The 22480-nt window shown below is 33.0% G+C and overlaps 1 protein-coding gene across 2 annotated transcripts in view; it reads left to right on the top strand.

Annotated features, from left to right (window-relative positions):
- LOC118193465 (nucleoporin NDC1-like) overlaps positions 1 to 22480 on the top strand; it is a 79879-nt gene that overhangs the window by 38473 nt on the left and 18926 nt on the right. For both annotated transcript variants that reach the window (XM_035364567.2, XM_035364561.2), the window contains exons 11-15: positions 6498 to 6626; positions 6811 to 6881; positions 6958 to 7072; positions 7201 to 7301; positions 11562 to 11716. In XM_035364567.2, coding sequence (XP_035220458.2) covers positions 6498 to 6626; positions 6811 to 6881; positions 6958 to 7072; positions 7201 to 7301; positions 11562 to 11716 — 571 coding nt within the window. The remainder of the gene's footprint in view (positions 1 to 6497; positions 6627 to 6810; positions 6882 to 6957; positions 7073 to 7200; positions 7302 to 11561; positions 11717 to 22480) is intronic.

Here is a 22480-nt window from a genome sequence, read left to right as displayed (position 1 = left end):
GGCAGGCGGCGAGGACGCCCCTTTGCTTACTGCCCCACGGGGTTTCCCACTTCTACTTGCTTAATTGATTAAAGTAGAGTGCAATGAAGGAAACCACTGGCGGTACATTTCTTAAGAGCCCACCACTAGCTCAATCAATAAAGGTGATTTAAATAATGAAATGTTAATTCACATGTCAAAGATCTCTTTGTACACAACATTTCTTGTGTAGATCTTTCTATAATTTTTAAGCTCGCCTTGCTTAAAACCAATTATTTTTAATCAGTTATTTTTAATTTTACGTCCGTTCTTTCACGAACTCTTGAACAGGCGAAATAAAGTTGACCATGTCCAAATGCAGGCTCAGGTAAAAAAATGCCAACCCGCTTAAGCGTTTGGCTCTGAGATTTATGGATGGTCATAGCAAAGGCAAGTTTTACAGGAAATTGTCTATGTCTCAATTGAAACAGCAACTTCACCCCATTGGCTAGCACAGTTACGCAAGCAACCAATAAACTATCAGCGACAAACAGACACTTAAGCCGCATATAGTATATATGGGGGAAGTAACATGATCTCCTATGAAACAGCTGGCTCCCGGGCTTAGGGAAGCACACCATTAAATTCTGCAAGTCCGTGGTATGCAATTTTGACCATTCGAGTCTTCTTGGAACTTTAATTAGCCGAGATCTTAATTAAAATTAAATTTTCCCCTATGTTTTTCCTACATTTTCCACTTTCTTTCTTGGGTTTTCCCTATTACAAGGATTTGGCTACGTGCCAAATTCTTTTATCTCGAATATCTACGGAACAGCGCTGAGTTGAAATTTGAGACACGTATCCTCGGATTCCAAAAAATTCTCCGAATCCATCGATACCATTCTCATCTTCGTACGACTTTAAACAGCGGAGATATTAATTAGAAACTGCGGAAACGTTAATTTCCACACTCATTTTTCCGAGTGGCAATGATAAACTATCGGCGAAACACACAACAGCCACTAATATATATAAAGATTTTGTATGTATTGTAAGTTTAATGTAAATATCTGGCTACTTTCCTTTTACTAAACAAAAGACCATTTCGTTTCAAGCCTCAGTATGGCCGACTCAGAGTGAAGACTTCATCTCTCACTGTTTTCTTTTTCTCTTGACTGTCAGCCAGCATTAATTATAATTTTGATTTACTAGTTATACTCATTGACATTTCCTAATTAGCCAGGAAGAAGATAAAAGTTCTCAACTTTCAACCATTGCCTATACCATTTTAATTTTCTTAGTGTACAGCCAATTAGATTTCTTTTGAATTATTGCCATTCCTACTCAAAGTAATACACACAATTTTAACGTTTTATACCACATCTTTTATCATCTTTTCTTTTTGTATCTTTGTAAAAAAAAAAAAAAAAAAAAAAAAAAAAACCTTAGTAAATAAATGAAAATTAATAAATTAATAATTTAAATTCATTTTTGCAAATTTCAAAGAGTTCATTCAAGTATGCGAATGGGATGATCATTCTCTGATTATTGTGGGGAAAAGTAATGCCCCTTTATAAGTCAGCTTTTTTCCACAGTGTTCATAATAATATAAATTACTTTCTTTTTATTTTTATCTATTTTATTTTATTTTGATTCATACACTGTATCCATGTACTTTAAGTTCTTTGATTTCTGCAATTATTTTCTGCTGTTATTTCAATAGTTTAATCCTTTGAATTAATTTTTTATACCTTCAGTTTACAGTATTTTTTGCTCTTCTTTTCCTGGTATAATAATAAATACAATACAATGTCCGTAATCTGGACGTCCATAATCCGGAATGATCTATAATCCGGACCTCAAAGCTACAAACTTTGTCCGTGTTTAATGTATAACGGACGGTATAAGCTAGGCTAAAATTATCTAAGGCATTTTAGTTAATGTTGCAGATTGCGCTGTTCCTTAATCTTCTAATTGGATCTGGCTTATTATTTTTTGCAGACTGTTAGAACAATTTTATAAAATTCTATTAAATAGTGCATTTTCTTTACAGTGCCTGGTCCAGCTTTTTTAATAAATTCGGGGATATTACATCAGGGCCTGGAGATGTACAGTTTCTCAGTTTATGTGTTGTCAAATCAAATCTTGAATTTTCAATTATGTCAAAAAGAGTTTCCAATTCTGGAGCTGCCAAAGGATCTACAAAGCGAAAACATGTTTCGATGTCCATTAAACAAAAAGTGGAATTGCTGCAAAAAATGGATTAAAGCCTATCCGTCTCAAAATTATGCGAGAAGTATGGCAGTGGAAAGTCCACTATATTTGACGCAAGAAAAAGGAAGTTTTTGAATTTTTTGTGGAAGTATCTTAAACAACTTACATTGAAAGAAATGTTTAATAAAGTAAACAAATAAATATTAAGCCCCCCCTTTTTTTTGTAAATTTTGATACCCTTTAGATCATAATTGTTCTTTATTTCATAAATTATGATGTCAAATTTTGAATTATATAATTTCTGCATGCCATCTTACCAGATTTAAATTGATGATCTATAATCTAGTAAAAACCCTAATCCGAAGTTGCCGAAGTCCTGACCGGACTCTGTACTGTATATATATATATATATATACTATATATATATATATACAGTATATATATATGTGTGTGTGTGTGTGTTCATGCATGAGGAAATCAAGTGACGTCACTCAGGAATGATGATTCTTCTTTTCACATCACAAAATATTTAATAAGTATAACAGATGATAAAAACAAAATAATTGTTTAGCACCTCCTCACCTTAGTTAAATAAAAATAAATTTTTGACCACCTGATATGTAGTTACAGTCACTTGGCACCTTCTCGTGCTCGCGATAATCGCTGCCTTCATGTGGTTTGGCCCAGGACTAGGGCTAGAAGAGAAGGGCTAGTTCATAGATGTTTTTCTCCTAAAATAGGAAATGAGGAGTGATGATGTTGATGCTGACAGCCAGTTGAAAATTTTAAAGGTGTTGAACCTCTTAGACGTTCTAACAAGAGAGATCTTTCTTTCCTGAAATTAATAAAAATTTAAATTAACATTATAATTTAATGAATAAACAATTTAGATTCACAAAAACAGTTGTAAGAATAAACACAAAGTAGTTCTCAAAGATAGGAATGAAATTTTCAATCAATGAAATGAATATTTCATTACATTTTCAATAATGATGACTCAAGTTACGAAGTGTTTGATTACAGCAACGGTGTGGCTGATATCACTCCACTGCATTTGATGAAAATAAAAGAAACAACACATAAACTGAGAAACTGTAAATGTCCAGGCCCTGATGTAATAGTTCCTGAATTTATTAAAAAATCTGGACCAGGCACAGTAAAGAAAATGCACTATTTAATAGAATTTGTGTAGAACGAGGAAGCCACATCAGAAGAATAGAGACTTAAAACCCTCTGTCTTGTTCATAAAAAGAGAGATATCTTGGAATGTTCAAATTACTGAGGTATTAATTTACTGTGCACATTTTATAAACTATTTTCTAATATTCTTTATAACAGATTTACTGTTCATACAGATAATATGATTGGTGACTATCAGTGTATCCACTGATGAGCAAATCTTTAATATAAGATGAATAATGGAAAAGACCAGAGAACAGGACTTTAACATCTATCATTTATTCATAAATTTTAAAATTGCTTATGATTCAGTTAATAGAAAATGCCCATTGATTCTGTTAGGAAATTTAACAATTGTGAAAAGCTTGTTAAACTTGTTGCCATTTATCTTAACAGAGACCAAACTAGTAAGAATAAAAAAACAGTACTAAGAATCTAAAAATAAAGTATATCAAATGTCAGCAAAAACAAAAATACCATTATGGGGAAGAAGGTATTAAATGGTAAAATAATGGAAGTACCAATAATTTATAAAAGATTTTAAAGTATTCTACAGTAAATTTATGACAATGTACTTGTTTATTGAACAGGTCTATAAAATGTTCTAAAAGTAAATTTTATGACATTTCAACATGGAAGAATATTGTGAAAGTAATTTATCAAGAACTACTCACCTGTATGAGGTCCCAAGAAAAGTTCATATGCACACACACACACACACACACAAAAGGGGGGAGAGAAGAAAGTGCATGCCACTTCCAATGTACTAAAAAATGTAAAAAGAGGAAAAACTGTTACTTATTGGCTGATTGCGTGAGTTTTGCTCAAATAGCACTTTTTTTTTTTAAAGTACTGGAGATTTAAAAAACAATACAATAAATAAAGCAAAAATGCAAACTTAGGTTTTATTATTAATAAACAATTTTAAAGGTTCAGTCAAGGTTATGTACAAAATAAAAATGAATAACTTAAAATGCTTAATTCTAAATAATTATAAACAGTCAGTCAGTTAAATAATGTCGCTTTTGAATTTTTTCTTCTTACCAAGTCATGTATATAAAGATTAGTTCTTGAAGATGCTAACAAAATTAGGTGTCTTGAAGATGCTAACAAAATTAAGTGCTGAGGTGCATATCAGCTAATCTTGAATGATATTTTGATTTTATTTTCTTCATAATGGAAAATATTCATTCATGAATGTGTGCTGATCCAAACCTACAACATTATCTGATAGCCATATCATGTAAATTTGGAAAATTGCATGTTGGTACAAATTTTCAAAATTTAATATAATTTGGATCACTTACAGTTGAAATAAGTTCCTTATATTTACTTTTTGATGTAGTAGGGAGCTGTAGGTGTCTATAATTTTGATTTGGATTTCAGGTAGGTAACAATTAACATCTTGCAGAAAAAATGAGAAAAGGATTTGTGAAAAGATCAAAAATATTTTTTTTTTTTTTTTTTTTTCCCATCTTGAAAATCATCAACCTAACATTGAATGAATCCTGCAAAATGGATATTAATTTTTTAAATCTATCATAGTCTGAAGCATTACTGACTTTGGGACTTTGCTAGCTAGTTCCTGTATTAAAGTGAAGTGTGATAGTTTTTTTTTTAAAAAAAAATCGAGACAAAAAAAGGAAAAGTTTGTTCACAAAAGAAGATATATGACCGACTAGGGTAGGAAAAATACAGTCTTTTCCCTGTTATCTTAAATTTAAATTATTTAAATATTGATTGCTATTGGTGAAAAAACCTAATTTCCATAGCCAATCTTCATTTTTGTGAAGCAGGCTCTCACTGGGCAGATCATTGTTTTCTTCTAGATACTTTAAAGCACACTCCCTCAACTTCCAAAATCTCATGAATACAGTTCCTTTGGAAAGCCAGTACGGACTAGAATGAAAGAGTAATTCGCCATCCTGTTCCATTTCTTCCAGAAAAATGCACGCAAAATCGTCATCGATTCAGAGCTCGAGCTCATACTTTGTTAATACAGTGCATTACATGGTCAGCAACAGAAGACAGGTTTAATTCCTTGGCACAAAGAACTCCTTGAATGATAATAAAATGATGCTTAAAAACTTTTCTTCCCAAATAATTTTCAAGCAGTGTAACAAACCCTTTTATTCTTTTAACCATGCAAGGCATTTCATCTGTGCAAGCATTATCTAATTTTATACACTCTCCAACTAGTTAGCGCGTATCAAGAAGTTCTTCCACGCTATCAAAAATAGCATTTGTATATCACACAAATATGCTTAACTGTGCATTGTCTGTGATGTTACAACTTTCATCCAAAGTTAATGAAAAGTGTTTGCAATATTGTAGTCCAGAGACAATTTGTGGGCCCACATCTGAGCCAATGTCATCTATATCATGCATGATGGTATTTCTAGGCAAAGCTATTGTATTAACCATATATTTGATGTTTGTATCACTGACATTTGGGGAAAACATTAAAAGGCTATTTTCTGTTATCTCCTCTCCATCAGAATAGTGTTTTCTGTTGCAGGCTAACAACAGAGAAAGTTTTTAAGAACCTTCACTGTAGTTTCCATTTCATAATTTCCATTCTGAAACAAGGGTTGTTGGTTGGCTAATTTCCCCCCCCCCCCCATTGATAAATTTTGTTTACAAGTGTGATCTGACAGGATATTTGCTGTTGAAATCACCATGTAGTTGTTGGAAATGTTGGTCTAGATTAAGGTTTTTCAGTATTGCCATGCAAATTCCACATATCAAACAAACGGGCTTGGAAGTACTTTGATGAGTGAACAAAAATTTTTCTTCGATACAGTTTTAAAATTATGAATTGCAGTGCCACTTACTGGGGTTTTTTTTTCAGTAGCGTATCACATTAACTGCTGCGTGCATTTGACGTGCTTTGCCCATGACGCCAACTTGCAATTTTTATTATGTGATGTGTATTATGTTGAAATGTTATCTACCGAAGATGATATAATCGTGCTTAATGCATTTTTTGTGTATCCCAAACATCTGTAGACCATTTTTGTGATTTGTAATTAAAATTTTTCTGAAGTCAGAAATTAATTTGAAACTATTTCAGTTCAACTTTTTCATAGTTTTGTTGTTTTCTTGCTTGAATATTATGAAATAATTATTTTTTTTAAAATTTAAAGGTGGACATGCTCATAATTGGAGAGCTTTGTCAGACATCTGCATCTCTTCTGTTCAGAATTTTGTATATAAATTAAATGAGTATTCAGTGATAGCTGCTGCAAGTGAATCAAAAATTATCCCTCCTAAAGGTTTGTATCTACTAGTTGTTTTCTCCCATTTGTTGAGTCATTCAAGTAATTGATTATGAGAAAGCTCCTAAGATATTTTTAGTTTTTATTTACCAGAGCATCAAAATTTTTATACCTGAATGCTGAATTTATGAAAAGATACACCTAAATTTATACATTTATTCTAGACTGTTTATTTTTTTAGGACTTACGACAATTCAGGAGAAAATTAAAAATCTGACTTCTGAAAAACAACTGCCAAGTTTTTCAGATCAGGTAAGTTTTAATTTCTTTCAAAATAAAATAAAAATGAATTAAATGAGGATTTGTAATTTAAAAAAAATTATTTTAGGTGTTCTTGTATTTTCGTAAAAAGGCTGCTGTGGCATATTTTTTTGATGAGTTGCCCAACACCAAATTAATGAAATTATTTGCTTCTTCTGAACCTCTAATCTGGATTATTGAAGGTATATACTTTTTCATTTAATAATATTTCTCATTTATTTGTAATGTCAAGCTTTCAATACAAATATAATATTGATTAACTTTGCATTACACTTGTTATGAGGAAAAATAATTTTTTTATTTTTAATAGCTCTTGGATTTTTGGTAACTGCCTCCTATACTGAAGATAAATATGGAGTTGTCCAAAAATCTTTATCCAAAATTATATGTTTGTTTTTGGATTTGAAAATGGTAAGCAGTTTATTAGTCTTTTTTTTTTTTTTTTAATACAGTTGCAGTATTCATAGACTCCAACCTTCAGCAAACCTTGTCAGAAGTCAACGCGCGAACGACATTTTTACAACTTTGAAAATGTGCGCGTAGCGTATGTTGTAATTAACCATTCATTAATTTTAAATTAATAATTAATTGTAATCAATTTTATTACATTTAAAATCCATATACATATAAAACTGAATAATTAAAAATATACCTTGTAAATTATATGCACATTTAATTAGAAATTTTCTTTTAACTAACTCCTCAAGCATTCACTAATAAAAAGTACTTCAAATCACTACTAATCATAGAAAAAATCAGAAGCTATAAATCATATCTTTATTCTGGATATGATTTCTACAGGGAAATAAAATTTAAATAACCAAGAATGATACATATAAGTATTAAACAAAATACGCATAATTTATGAATGCAAAGATTTATATGTAGCATGCTTATCAAGCTTAAGTTCTGATTTTGAGAATGTTTTTTCATAACACAGTTCTTCATTTGCCTGCATATTTATTTTTTCAATCAAAACTGCTTCAAGAGTTTTAAGACCTAAATTTGGTCGAAATTCCGTCTGATTTTTTTTAACAATAGAAAAAATTCTTTCGCAAGCTGCATTTGAATGAGGTATTATTAAGACAGCAAGCATTACAGAAGGCAATACTTTGTATTTAATACACCCATTTATATTTTTTAATTTGGCAATTTCTCCCCATGCTATATCAATACGCAAATCTACAATTTCTTTCAAATCATCTACTTGATACATGGAAAATTCAATTTCTACTTGATTAGATTAAGACATTTTTCATCAATAATGGATGGAAAAGTATTCATCAAGTAAAGAACAGATGAAAATGAGACTTCAGTTCTCAAGTTGATGTCAGCAACTTCAGCATGTTTTAGAAATGGATCACTCAGTGGAAATTTATCAATTATATATGAACATGCAGTTACAAAAAAAGCTCGCACAGAATTGAAAAATGATTTCACTTCACTTTCATTCAACTTGGCATTTTTTAAATATAGTCTTGTTTCCGCACCAATCACTAAATTTTCATTTTCTTTTTGTTTACTATACTTCTGAAATGTAATAGACGTTGGAGTAACATCTTCATTTTCTTTAGAAATTACTGATGGTTTTACGAATCTAACAAATAAATTCATTAAAAGTTCAAAAAGTTCTCAATTTATGTATATAAGGAGCTTGTTGTTGCAAATTAATATTTACTGTTATAAACAAAGGCAAAGTATTTTTCAAAAATAACAAGTACAATTTGGTGGTCGGTGACTGTAAAATTTTTTTAATGTTTTGCAATCTCTTTCCTTCATTCTCACTGTTATCTGGTTTATCTCCAAAAAAATTTATCACAGCATCCCACTGTTCCAAAATCCTTGTTATAGATTCTAAAAGAGACAACCATCTCGTACTGCAATATTTCAAAATTTTATGAGATTTTGCATTCTGTCCCAAAATTTGTTGAGCATCTTGAAGCTATGCTTCCGTTTCGAACTTTTCTCCAAGTAAAAATATGTATCTATTATCAACATTTCAATTTCTGAGCCAATTAATTTTTCAGTAGCTTTTTTTGCAGCTATATGCAAGAGGTGGCACGGACAACCTCGGGTGATTATACTTGGTTGATGCATTTTGATAAATGATGCTACACCTTTAAACTTTCCAATCATATTACTAGCATTATCTGAAGAAAATGATAAGCAATTTTTCCATTCTAGACCTTTGTTTTTAAAGTTTTCATTTATACAATTAAAAATACCTTCTCCTGTATTATTCGTGCATTCTAAAATAGAAATCAATGAAGTAATTATCACTCCCTTTTCTTTACTGTAGTATGTTATAACCAATGGGTACAGTTTGTTATCATTGTTATCATTACTTCCATCAGTACTTAGAGAAAATGATGTACTGCACACTGATTTTATAATATCAGCAACAGTATTTTCTGCAAGCGTTTTCACAATAGCAGCAGTTTTGGTATGACCGCAGCTAAATTTTGCTATGGCAGAATCCGGAAACATTGCTTTGAAAAGCTCTTTGGAATGATCCGAAACAGAAAGCGGTAGATTATGTTCAATTAAAAAACGAACAAAATAGCATTCGGCTTTTATAGGATCTGTTTCATCATCTTTTATTAAGAAATTTGTTATTTCTTTAGATTTTATGGTGCCAAGTTCTATATGCTTTTGAGAAAACACATGCCGTTTACAGTCATCTTTTCCGCCATGAGCAACTGAGAAGTCTTTGTTGCATACACTGCAGTGTGCGTGATTCACAGAAATTTCGGACGCTTTAATGCATGGAAATTCTGAAGAATATGAATCTTTAAACTTCTGCTTTGATAATTTTGGCTTCTTCGTTCGAGGCAGCATTATGATTAAAAATCTTTCACCTGATTCACAGTTCACAAGACACACGCTAAGCTCTCGCCGTAAACTACACAATGCAGCCGAATGCAGCCTAAACACGCATCAGCGAGGAACCTGGGAGACAGACAATTGGGTGGAACTATTGATAAGTTGTTAACGGTTGGAGTTACTGATCTACGATTGGCTAATTCTTCAAAACTAGGAACACACTCAACACGTGATATATGATAACACAAGTATTCAGCCAATCATCGGATGAATTAGTTGGTTCCGTTTTGCGTACTGGTTCTCCTGCTCTTGTTTCTGTAAAATCCGTAGTTTTTTCCATACTTTTCGTAGCTCGTAGTTTTTCATGAATTTCCGTAGAAACTACGGAGAATCCGTAGTAGTTGGAGTCTATGAGTATTTAATAATAGTTTGGTGTATTTGATTGTCAGTATGGGTGATTGTGGCAAAGCAACAAAGACTATCTGCTTAAAGGAAAGGATGCCTTCATAGAGGACTTTCTAAGGAAAACTGGCTTTATATACGTTACGCATGAGAAAAAACCATGAAAATTCCCATGCAGCCACCCCGTTTGCTGGTATTTGAATCCCGGGATTAACTCCCATTGTTCAGCAACTTTACCGTTCGGCCGCTGGTGGGTCTGCATCTAATAATAGCTTTTGTTTCTACTTTCAAAATCTTACATAATAATACATGTAAGCACTTCGTAAAAAAGAACCACTTCAGTTCTTTCAAGCATGAATGCTACCAATTAGGGTTGTGAGCAATATCAATTTCCATCAACACTTCTTCCCTCAGGAGCTCATTTTGTCAGTATGGGTGTGGCAATCTGAAAGTGTCCTAACCGCTTCAGGTGATCATCATCTTGATGAATGGGTGTCACGATCTTGGAGCCCTAATGGTCTTTCCCCTTACCCTATTTCTCTTTTCTTCTCTACTGTTTTCAGCTTTATTGTCTGCCTTGTGGTTTTTTTTTTCTTCAAAGGTTAAGGCTTATCATGATATGTTGTTATAACCACTGTATCTAGCATTGAGTGGCAAGAAAAATGTCCACATGCCTACCATGCATGGAGACCTATCTATTATTTATTTTGTGCATTTTTATCTGAAATTCCATCATTAAATCTTGTAATATAATTTAGTTTTGTATAGATTTTCCCCCCCTCACTGTAAACTAGTTATATAACTTGAACTGTTATTTAAAATTAAAAAAATACTGTAATTGTTCTTCATGGTTTAGTAATTCTAATTCTCTTTTAATAAATACTGAATTTCTCATATTTTAAATTAAAGTCTCATTTTCCTTTTTAGATTTTGCAATTGTGCATATATGTAATTAAACAGGTGCTTATTTTTTTTCTTAAAATGTGCTTGAAAATTGCTTATTTTTTTAACTAAAATGTGCTACTAACCTATTTGTGGCCACATGTCTTGTGTTTGTTTCTAATATCATTATCTATATATCATCTCTATTTTATTTGTTTGTAATATATAGTTTGTCATGTAAATCATACACAGTTTCAGCCATGCACAGGATTATACTTTGTCTTGAATTATAGAGGTTAACTATCTTGTGTGCACTTTCAAAAATGTAGGAAAAAAAAATATTTTCATACTAGACATTAGTGTAGCCTTTTTGGTTTAAGTGCATAAGTACCTCATCCAGATGTTTGCTTCATAACTAAAACACCTTTAAAACATAAAAGAATATTTTGAATAGTTTTGATCTTCAGTAAGCATGTGTAGAAAATAATTAATGCATTTTGGATTGTGCATCTGCTGCCATGTATGCAGGATGGGGAATTTCATGACTTTATATTTTGATTTTAGGCTGAAGAAAAATTACCCATAGGATTAGTAGGAATTCGAACTTATATTCGTGATCCACAAGGTCGTTATGACCATATACACCAACGCCTTAATCTGAAGACAGCTGTAAATAATTCATTGCACAGAATTGCCATTACTTTTAAATATGATATCAAGTGAGTATTGTTTATTTTTCTGTTTCGACATGCATCCTTATCATTAAATATATATGTATAAGTAAGATTATAATTTTCTTTATTTTTAAACTAAATTAATAAGGGGTCAAATAGACTTTTTTTTTTTTTTTTTTTTACTCTGGTGATTTTGGAAAGTTTAATTTCTGGCTAAATGCGTAAAAGTTCTTTTGTGATTTTGTTTTATGTATAATATAAATACTAATTAGTTTTTCCTAAGAAGTTTTTAACTAAGAATTATATTTTGTTCTACTATGCTGGATTTTCTGGCAGTCACTGATCTGATGATTAAGATAGTTTTGTTTAAATGCTATAAAAGCATTTGATGAAGCTAAATATTATTTTGAAATTTTTAAGTATTTGGAATGTGATGGAAAAGTTCTGAGACAGTATTAATTGTGAGACATGTATGCATGTACCACAGTGATGAGCAGTAACGCACTTCAAAGATATATCAAATGGTATTTTACAGTATCTACATTTTTTTACTTACAATTATAACTAGGAAAGCAACTTACAACATCATTAATTTCTGCAAATTTTATGAAATTTTCTGATTGCAAATCTCAGTTTTTCTACACATGTCAAATAGATTTGTGGAAAACAGTGGAAAAAAGGGGGTAAACCCTTTTTTTTATTAAATTTCAGCTAAGGTTACTTTTTACATGTACATAATTTTATATGTTAGAATTTTTTCAGAAAGCTTGTTACAAAATCCAAACCATAACTTTGAATAATCCTAAGTTTCTCTTGGGAAAGGCTGAAATGATTTTTTTTTAAAATCATATAAAATTACTTTCAGCTCTCTCTTGATGCTGATAAAAAATTTCAATATTTAGGAATCCTCTTCTAATTCTAAGTTCTGCTATGCTGCCTCACCATGGTGGGGAGGATGTTACAGGGTAGAATAGGTGAAGTACATTGGGAACCTTGCTCCTGGTAGGGCCACTCTAGGTATGAAGGCCATTCCAATATGCCCAGCTAAAGCATAGCAAATGAAGACTTCAGGGAATTGATTACCTTCTTGGTGGTTTGGTTACACAATCTTGGAGCCCTAGTGACCTATCCTTGTTTCCTTTTCTTCTCATCTCTCATTTCTCCCTACCTTTCTCCCTTGTGGTTTCCTCTTATGGAGGTTGGGGCTCACTGTGAAGTGCAGTTACTATTCTTTTGTTTCTATTTCACGATGGTGAGAAAACTGCCAACATGTATGCTGTGCATTGGGACTCGTATGGCTAGAAAAGAGGAGCCTGGTAGTTCAGGGGTGAGGTACCATCCCAACAACACTCTGCGTTGGACTCTCCTTCAGCCCAAACAGGAGGCACTTAGCTGTCCCTGCTAGTGTCAATGTCAGTGGCTGGTCACATGTTCTTCATATCACTGGTTTCGGGATAGTCTTTCAGAAATCCCTGCTTTCGAGAAAGCTGACTGTGGGGCTTCAATCTGCGTATAGGCCCAGCTAACCCTAACACAGGGTTTGTGTTTCCTCGTTGGGCTTCATAATAGATGGGGGTGGACACAAATCTTTTCTATTTATCTATTTACAGTATGGCAACTTTAAATTCTTCTCTCAATCACATGAAAATGAAAAATTCTGGAACCATTAAAGAACGTGCATTTCTGCCATGATTAGTAAGAGCATCAAATGTCCTTAGTCATCACTGGTTAAATAGAAAATATTTCACCTTTTCTCCTCCATAAGCATACTGTGGCCTCAGCTGATGACCCAAAAAACGTAAAAATGCTCCATTCAGGATCTCTGCTCATCAACTATCTAATGCACAATCCTCTTCTTGTAAAAATCAAGTGAGTAATTTATTAGTGTGTCTCCACATAATTCTTCAAAACACATTCAAAGGAGTCATTTGAGAAATAAACCTGATATGAGTTTCTGAGGAAGAACTTTTAAAACAACTAAGCAAATTATGTATTGAGATGCCAAATTAAAATCCTATTAAGGTGGGTTATCTGAACTACCCCATCAAACATGCAGAACCCATTGTGCTGTTTTCAGTGTCAGTGGTCTGGTCATACAAAAGCCGCATATCATGGGAGCTGGTGTGTGCTCCTTGTTCTGTGACTGGTCGTGAAAGTCAGGACTGCATTGCCAATTCAAAATGTTAAATTGTCATGCAGTCTATCTACCCAAACATCTCATAATATTCAGACAAAAAAAATCCGGAACCAAAAAAATAATTGATAACAAAAAATTTTTAAATCCTCTTCCTCCCAAACAGGCAACAGAAAGCTTGGAAATGAAAACACAAAGAATGGATAGCTCAAAAAAGAAAATTAAAAGCTCCAAAACAGATTCCCAAGCTGAGGCTCTGTTGAAGGGATTAGGCACAGATCTTCCAAAACATGGCTTGCCTGATAAAACAAAGAATCAGCATTTCAATAATAAACATTCCTAAAGGCCACTCATATCATAGAACTGTCGTGACTTCCACCAAGGTGTTGTATCAAGTATCAAACAGCTCATTAATAATTATTAGCCTATTTGTATTGTAGTTCAAGAGACATTTCTCAAATCTGATAATTATGCAAACTTCGTAGATATTCAATGATAAGAAAAGACAACACTTCCAGTGAATGCATAACTTACCTCAGTTAACTGTCCATCAAGCGCTCTTCTCTTGGAGGCAGCTCTCCAACCAGTTGCCATACAGGTAACGTCCAGACACTGATTTCCATTTGTAGTATCTGTCTTTCTCTAAATGAAACTGTTGATCAGGGAGATTTAGGCAATTTAATTGGCCACCTACTAGCACTGTTTATTTTGGTTGGTGATTTCAAGAGAGACAATCCCCTGTGTGGTAGTAGAGATGCAAATCCACAGTGAAAGCAAATTAAACAGCTACTGCATGACTATTGTCTCTGTATTGTCAACAATGCAGAAAATACTTTCAGCCAACAAGGACCTTCCACTTAATTGACCTAGCCATTGTCTCTCTGCATCTTCTACTAATCTGTTCCTTTAGTGTTATGAATAACCCATTTATTAACATCATAAACTTTACAGGAAATGGAAGCCCTGTCTCCAGCTTACCATAGTTTTGTTTGGATAAAGCAGACTGGAATTTCTTCGTACATCACACCTATTTCACTTAAGAGATAGTGAAGGATGTGCAAATTCATCATGCTGAGAAGATTCTTATTGATAAAAAGCAGCTGAAATATCTATTCCAAAATCAATAAAATTTCTAAAATACTTTAGGTAGAATTTTGAATGCCAAGATGCGATCAGCAAACACAGGGAAGCTTTTTGGAGATTTTTTGACAGTATCTTACCGAATTAAAGCTCATGATTTTCAAAAGGGCTAAAGCAAAAGCACATCTTATGCATCAGAGGAGTCAGAAGAATTTGTGGATCTCGTATCTGTCTTCAATAAACTCTACTTTAAGTAAGAAGGTAAGGAAAGGAGTTCAAAAAGTGTCTTCGTATCTGCAAAGATCATGCATTTTCCTGCGTTCCTTTCTGCAAAACTACTCTTTGAAACTCAGCCCATTGATTTCAACTATCCCACTCCTGACCTTTAAATTAAAGATTTCACTATGCTGGAATTTAGAAGAGTTTTGTTGCAGACAAGGAGATTGTGTCCTGGTCCTGACAGTGTTACTTATCCTATAATGAAACACCTTCCCTGTAAGTCATTGGTAAGGAAAGAGCGTGAATTTCCCAATGCATGGAGGACAGGTTTTCGTTATCCCAGTTGCCAAACCAGGAAAGACTACGAATCCCTCTAATTACCACCCCATCACTTTAACTAGCTGCCTTTGCAAGCTCCTTGAAAAGATGGTTAACACTCGCCTGGTGTGCTATTTAGAGACAAATAGTTGTATCTCCACTTATTAAAGTGGATTTAGAAAAGGACGGGCAACTGTTGAAAATATTCTGTTCTTAGAAACTGGCATCTGTAAAGTGCCCTTAAAAAGGAATCCCTTCATTTCTATATTTTTTTACAGAAGGCCTATGATGCCACATGGTGGTACTGAACCATTTGCGACTTGTACAGTAGTGGCTTATGAGGAAATCTGTTGATTTTTATCAAACATGTTTTACAGGCTCGAAAGTTTTACATGAAGATTGGCTCTGTCCTCTCTGATGTGTTTAGTCAAGAACAGGGTGTTGCACAAGGCAGTATCACCCTTTTTAGCTTAAAAATTAACTCTATCTTAAAACAGCTCCCTCCAAAAGTCCATGGTATGCTTTGTGTTAACAACCTGCAAGTTAGTTGTCAGAAGGCAGACATGAAATATGTCGAGAAAGAATCAAACATCTCTAAATAAAATAGTTAAATAGTTGCAGAAGAATGGTTTCAGGTTTTCTACCCAAAAGACTGTGTGTGTGCATCTTTGTCACCAGAAGATTCTTCATCTTGATCCCAAACTCTATTTTCAGGACATACTGATTCCTGTAGAAAGGAGGTAAAATTCCTATGGGCGCTGTTCGACCACAAGCTTACTTTCCTTCCCCATATCATCTCTCTAAAAAAGAAATATTGCAAAAATATAAATATTCTGAAAGTCTTGTTGAATACCTTCTGGGTAGTCGATTGCAGCTCAGTTATGTGTAGACTCCCCCCCCCTCTTATCTGCTCAAAGCTTGACTATGGGTCAGTTATTTACGAGTCAGCAAGGTCTTCTGTTCTGGCCAAACTTAATCCCGTGTATCGCCAAGCACTTCGGATCTGCACTGGGGCTTTTAGAAAAAGTGGAAAGCCTGTATGTAGAATGGAAGGCAACTTCCCTGCATTTTAAGACGTGAATATCTTTCTTTCAAGCACTACTTTAAAATAATATCATTGATCAAGAATCTCATCTATTTACGTTTACTCAATGATTCATTCTTTCTCGTTTGTATCAGGCATGTCTCCATTCTGTGTACCATCGTATGATCTAAGAGTCAGCACCTTGCTAGATCAGTACAATATGTCTAATATCAATACTCAATTGGAGAATTTCATTGAGATTCCACCTTGGAAGGACTGGAAAATTCAGGTTCTTTATACTTTCCATCATTTATATTTAACATTAGTTATGATAAATTTAACATTTGTTTCAAATCTTTGTAGAATATAAGCTTAAATATCGAAATTATATCCCTCTCTATACAAATGGATCAAAATCACAAGATCATGTGGTGCAGCTTCTGTAGTGGAAAAAACAATTTTGGGGTTTTAGTTACACCCAGTGTGCTTGGTTTTGACTTCTAAATTTACTCCTCTTTATCAGCCTTTAGTCTTCTTGAAATAACATCGCAAGAATTTCATTATATACACCGAATCTTTGACTGCTTTAATGTCATTGAAAGAGCCTATTTATAGTTTGCATCCCATTATTACCAGAATTCTGAAGCTTAATCACACTTTAAAATGTTAGGGATATCGGATTCTCTACTCCAGGGTTCATATGGTCCTTAAGAGTCCTTAGGGTTTTTTTAATCGATTTTTGGTCCTTAAAAGTCCTTAATTTTGTCCAAAATTGGTAGAGGGTCCTTAATTTTAATCATCTGAAACTTTGATCTGTTTTTACGACTGTGTTTTGAGTGTGAATTATAGTTTTGGAGGAATATTTTTTGCGGTTCACTGACAAGCAGTGTTATCGTTTGAAATTACTTTTATTTCTAATATAAATGGAGCTGTACTTGAGTTTCTAGGCAAGAAGTGAAATGTAAGCATTTCGAAATTTTTCTTTTTTTTCTAACGAACAGATCTTAATGTGAATTCTTAAATTAAATAGTTCTAAATTTGGCGACTTATCAATATTTTTGAGATTTTAAGGTCAATTTCTATACAAAAATTTTAATTCGGAGATCTGTGAATTTTTCAACAATTTTTTAGAACATTATAGTATTAATAAATTTTTATCAAAATAAAGGTAATATATTAAATTTATATTTATGAAATAGCATTACAATAAAACATTTTTGTGTCATATTATTATAATATTTTGAATCTGAAAAATAAACATGGTAATAAATGCTATAAAGCACAGTTTATGAAACAATTCTTAGCAAAAGCAAAATAGCTATGTAATTATTTTTAAATATCCTCTTTTTTTTTCATGGTAGAGTTTTTCTCTATGTAATTGTCTCAGAATTTTTTAGAATATACATCAGTTATCTCCATAAAATACATTAAACTTTATTTTCTGCGATATGTTTTTTCCGAAATACTTCTGGCTTTTTTCTGTTATAGAATTGTCAGAGGTAATTTTTCTTTCGGATTTTAGACATTGCACCTTGGAAATTTCAGAAGGATTTGAAGGCAAAATTAATAGACCTATGATTTAAGATGATTCCAGAAAAATGTGACGAAGTGACAAATGTCTTCATGGTATTAACTCTTAATGGATGGGTTTTACAGAAAGTTTGTGACAGTGTGTACAGAAAGTCTTCCACTGTGAAGAACTTTTGGAAGAACAAAAATATTATTGGAATGTTTTACTTCTGATCCCAGAAGTCTTTCTCTTAATATGATTATTTTTCCTTTATTTTCTTTTCTTTTAAATAGATATAAGCATGGAAAGTATCAAAAATGCTTCTAATATTGTCACATGGACAGGTATCTGTAGAAGGGAATTTTTCTTTCAATAAAGAAATTGTAAACTAACATTTTAAATGATTCATCTGATATGTCTCAAGGTATGATACACAAGGCTGGTGTTAGGCTTTTCCCTACCTTATGAAATCTTTGCAGTTGTGAATGCATTATGTTGGAGCTAAATTAATTTGAATGTGGGCGAATTGTTAGGGCTTGTATGGAGGGTGTTTTCGTAACCAAGGTAGCTGAAGTCTTTGGTGTTTCAAGAGGCACAGTATCTAAAATTAACTCATAGAGGAAAACCAGAAAAACCACATCCCCTAAATCACAGTGTAGACAAAAAATGTGTACTGAGTGATCATGAGAGACAATCATTAAAGAGGGTTGTGATGAAAAATAAGAGGACTGCAGCTGTAAAATTGACCTCTGAACTGAATGTCACACTCTCAAACCCTACCAGCACCAAAACAATATGAAGAGAGCTCCATAAGCAGGGTAATTTTGGGTGAGCAGCAATTCAAAAGCCAATCATCAGTGATCAAAATGCCATAAGAGGAGAGAATGGTGCCAAAGTCATGAAACCTAGATTATAGATTAATGGAAAACTGTCATTTGATCAGATGAATCTTCCTTCACACTGTTTCCGACTTCTGGTTGAGCTTATGTCTGACAATGTGATCCCAAGCATATGATAGAGACTGTTTGCTGATGATAGTGAAACATGTCAAGGCTTCGGTCCCCCGGTGGTGATGCCATATTCTATGATGACGGGGCTATTATTGAGCCTTTGTGGGCTATTTTGGAGGGAAGTCTGCATGAGTGCTACCCACTGCGATCATCGTTAACTGGACTTGCCAGTGTTTTACAGAAAGAATGTTACAAGATTCCCTTAAAAAGCATACAAGACCTCTATTTAACCATTCCAAGAAAACTGCAACTTGTTTTAAATGCCAACGGTTTTCTTACACCGTATTAGTCACAGCAATATGTTTTTATTTTTTGATTTTTCAATATTTTTGTCCAGCCCTTGTACATCACTGAAGCACTGCCTCAGAATTTTGAAAGCCTTTATTTTTCAACTTCTTTTAACCATTCCTAAAATATGAATTCTGCATGAAGGGGGACACTTTTGTCCCATTGATTTTTCCCGCTTAGTTTGCATTAAGAGTTTAATTCAAATCGTAAACGGATTCATGATCCCTAAGGGATTAAATAGCATATCATATGCAGCTAAAATGATGCGTTTAGTTATTTTAAGATTTTGTAACTTCTCATATGGAGACATTTATATTCAAATTATCATTGACATTGTTTCAGATAAGATTCAAAACTTCCTACAGTATCAAAAAGTCTTCAGTTGTCTCAATACATTCTTCATTAAATTTCCATTATTCATTCTGCTCAGAGGAGTTTGAATGCAATCTACGTAAATTCATGCTGGCCTTGCTAAGACTGAAGATCATGTCCTTACCTAAATGTAAGGCCTTTACTATATTAACTATCTCAGAAATTAAAGCACATTAAACATGCTGCATGTGTCTTCATAAGCTTCTTCATACCCTTTTAAATGCAGTCTTATTGTAGCTGTTGATAAATGAGGCGAGTACGTGATCCCAAAAGAAACTTGAGCCCACCAGCGGCCAAGCGGTAAAGTCGCTGGTAGTTTAATCCGAAGTTCGAATGCCACAAACGGCTGGCTGCATGAGCATTTTCGTGGTTTTCCCCATGTGTAACGTGTATACGAGTCAGTTTCCCTTAGAAAGTCTTTCACAAAGGCAACCCTCCCCTTAGGCAGACAGTCCTAGTGTGCTTTGCCATAATTAAATAAACCAAACCCAAAAGGGACTTTGCTGTGTTGGAGAACTTGAAAACTGAGATTACTGTGATTCAGATTTGGCCCTTTCTTCCACAGAAACTTTAAAAAATTCCTATCTTCTTTAGCTATGCCTACCTCTAAAAACACTTGCTGAACATTGGCACAAAATGTGATTGAATGTACCCTGAACTTACGATGATCTTTAGTAAGTCTACATTTAAATTAGGTCCGCCTTCCAAACAGTCATTAAGTGATAAACTTCCTTTAGTTTTAGAAGAAGTGTCAAAAACTATTGTAACCTTTGTAGAATACATTTACTCATGCGCTACCATGTGATGTAATACCCTATTTCAGCATTTTCATTTAAGCACACATCTGCTGGTTCCACTATACCATTTTTCAAATATTCCTTAATAATCTCAATATATTATAGGTACAGCTCTCTGTTTTTATGAAATTTTTTATTTAAATTTAGCAAATGCTGTTTTGCAGTTTCATAATTATTATTTAAACCTTCAACACCCTCTTTCCACATTAATCGAGTCTTATACCTTTTATTTTCATAGGCCGTATTTTATTCAAATGACTCTTGAAAGTTATTGTATCTGATCAAAAGACATATTTATCCAAACTTATCTCAACTGCTTCTAATAATCATAATTTTTTTAAGCTCTTTCATAATCTAATATTTACAATGGTTACTAATTTTTTACAAATACTCATATTTCATTCCCCTAAAATTTTCCAAATATAATCTAAACCTATTAATACTTGAATTTCGTCACATGTACCAGTACTTGCTAAATCCAAACCTATTAATGCTTGAATTTCATTACATGTACAAGTATCTGGTAATTCAATTCCCTTATCAAAGCCCACCTTCGGTATCTGTTGTTGAGAAGGAATTCTTACTTGCTCCAGTGTCATAGAATCGATGATAAGTGCATTAAGTTTTACCCTATTTGGGCGATTGTTTACATTCTGCAGTACTCTTATATCATACAAATGCTCTTATGCATTTTTGCATACAAATGTAAAAATAATAAGTGCTTCCTGATTAATAATTTTCAATCTCAGTGAATCAAACATTTCTCGGAAGATGAATGACCTTGTTACCCTTAATCTAGCGTATAACATATTACTTTTTTGCTCCTCCCTTTACACCTCGCTGTTGCCAAAAACATCTGTAAAAGAATGGAAGTCAGAGGTTTAATTTTTGTTAATTTCATTAATAGGATCAAGGGAAAGCTTCAGAGATTGGTGTCTGTGTTGTCTGATCAGAGGAATCTGCCTTTAAATCCTTCATTGCCATGCTATGTATTAATGAATTATGTAATCCCTGGACATTGCATAGCCTGCACTAGAAATGTTTGGGTGCCTTATATGAATTATAAATATGAATTCTGCATTATAAATATTGAAAAGCAAATAAAACAGAAACCTTGATCCATTAATGTCTTTTACATCAAGTGAACAGTCATGATTTTCATGTTACACGAAGATAAACAAAAGATGCAGACATTTTGATTCTTCTTCCTTGGTAGACTAGAAAAGTTTCAGGGATCACCAACGGTTGAGCAGTAAAATCGCTGAACACTGGTAGTTTAGTCCAAGGTTTGAATCCCACAAACGAGTTGAATGTACAGTTTTTTCCATGGTTTTCCCCATATGTAATGTGTATACGAGCAAGTTTTCTTTAGAAAGTCCTCCACAAAGGCATCCCTCCCATTAGGCAGATAGCCCTTGAGGCTTTGCCTTAATCACATAAACCAAACTTTTTAGAATACATATGAGATTTAATTTAATAACTTTGATGTGAATTTTGTTTCATAATGATGGCTCATTTACATCAAATTTTTAGAACACACTAACATTATTTACTCTTCTCTGCATTCTTCATCTGTTTTTAAGAACATTAGTAGTTTATTAACATCACATTTTTGTTTATCACTTTTTTTTTTCCTACTCATTTCATCTCTACTTCCTTCTGTACCAAAATAAAATTCTTGGGTGTTAACTTTAATAAAATAAAAGGTAATAAATGTCTATAAGAACCACTAATAACATTTAACCTGCAAAGACACCCGCTGCTTATAGCTACGCGAGGTCGGGCTCAGTAGGCCTGAAGTGTTATTTCTTAACAAAACAAAAATAAAATTGCTTGTTTGATTGAAGAAAAACATTTAAATAATAAAAACAGAGTGTATAAAATATAAAAATATACTTTTAAGTTTAAGAAGTCTAATAAAATTGTATCTTAAAACAATTTTAAGACCAAAATTATTTATCTATAACAACAAAAATCACTGATTTCTTTTTGAGTGCGAATGAAATTCAGTACTAATTTATGTAATATTAATTTTTACAAAAATAAGTGCAAAATAA

Source organism: Stegodyphus dumicola, chromosome 4 (genome assembly GCF_044657685.1).
Source record: "Stegodyphus dumicola isolate Sdum_Otavi_A_Nest chromosome 4, ASM4465768v1".
Lineage (NCBI taxonomy): Eukaryota > Metazoa > Arthropoda > Arachnida > Araneae > Eresidae > Stegodyphus > Stegodyphus dumicola.
The sequence above is the reverse complement of the archived record's forward strand: the minus strand, read 5'-3'. Positions and strand labels throughout refer to the sequence as shown.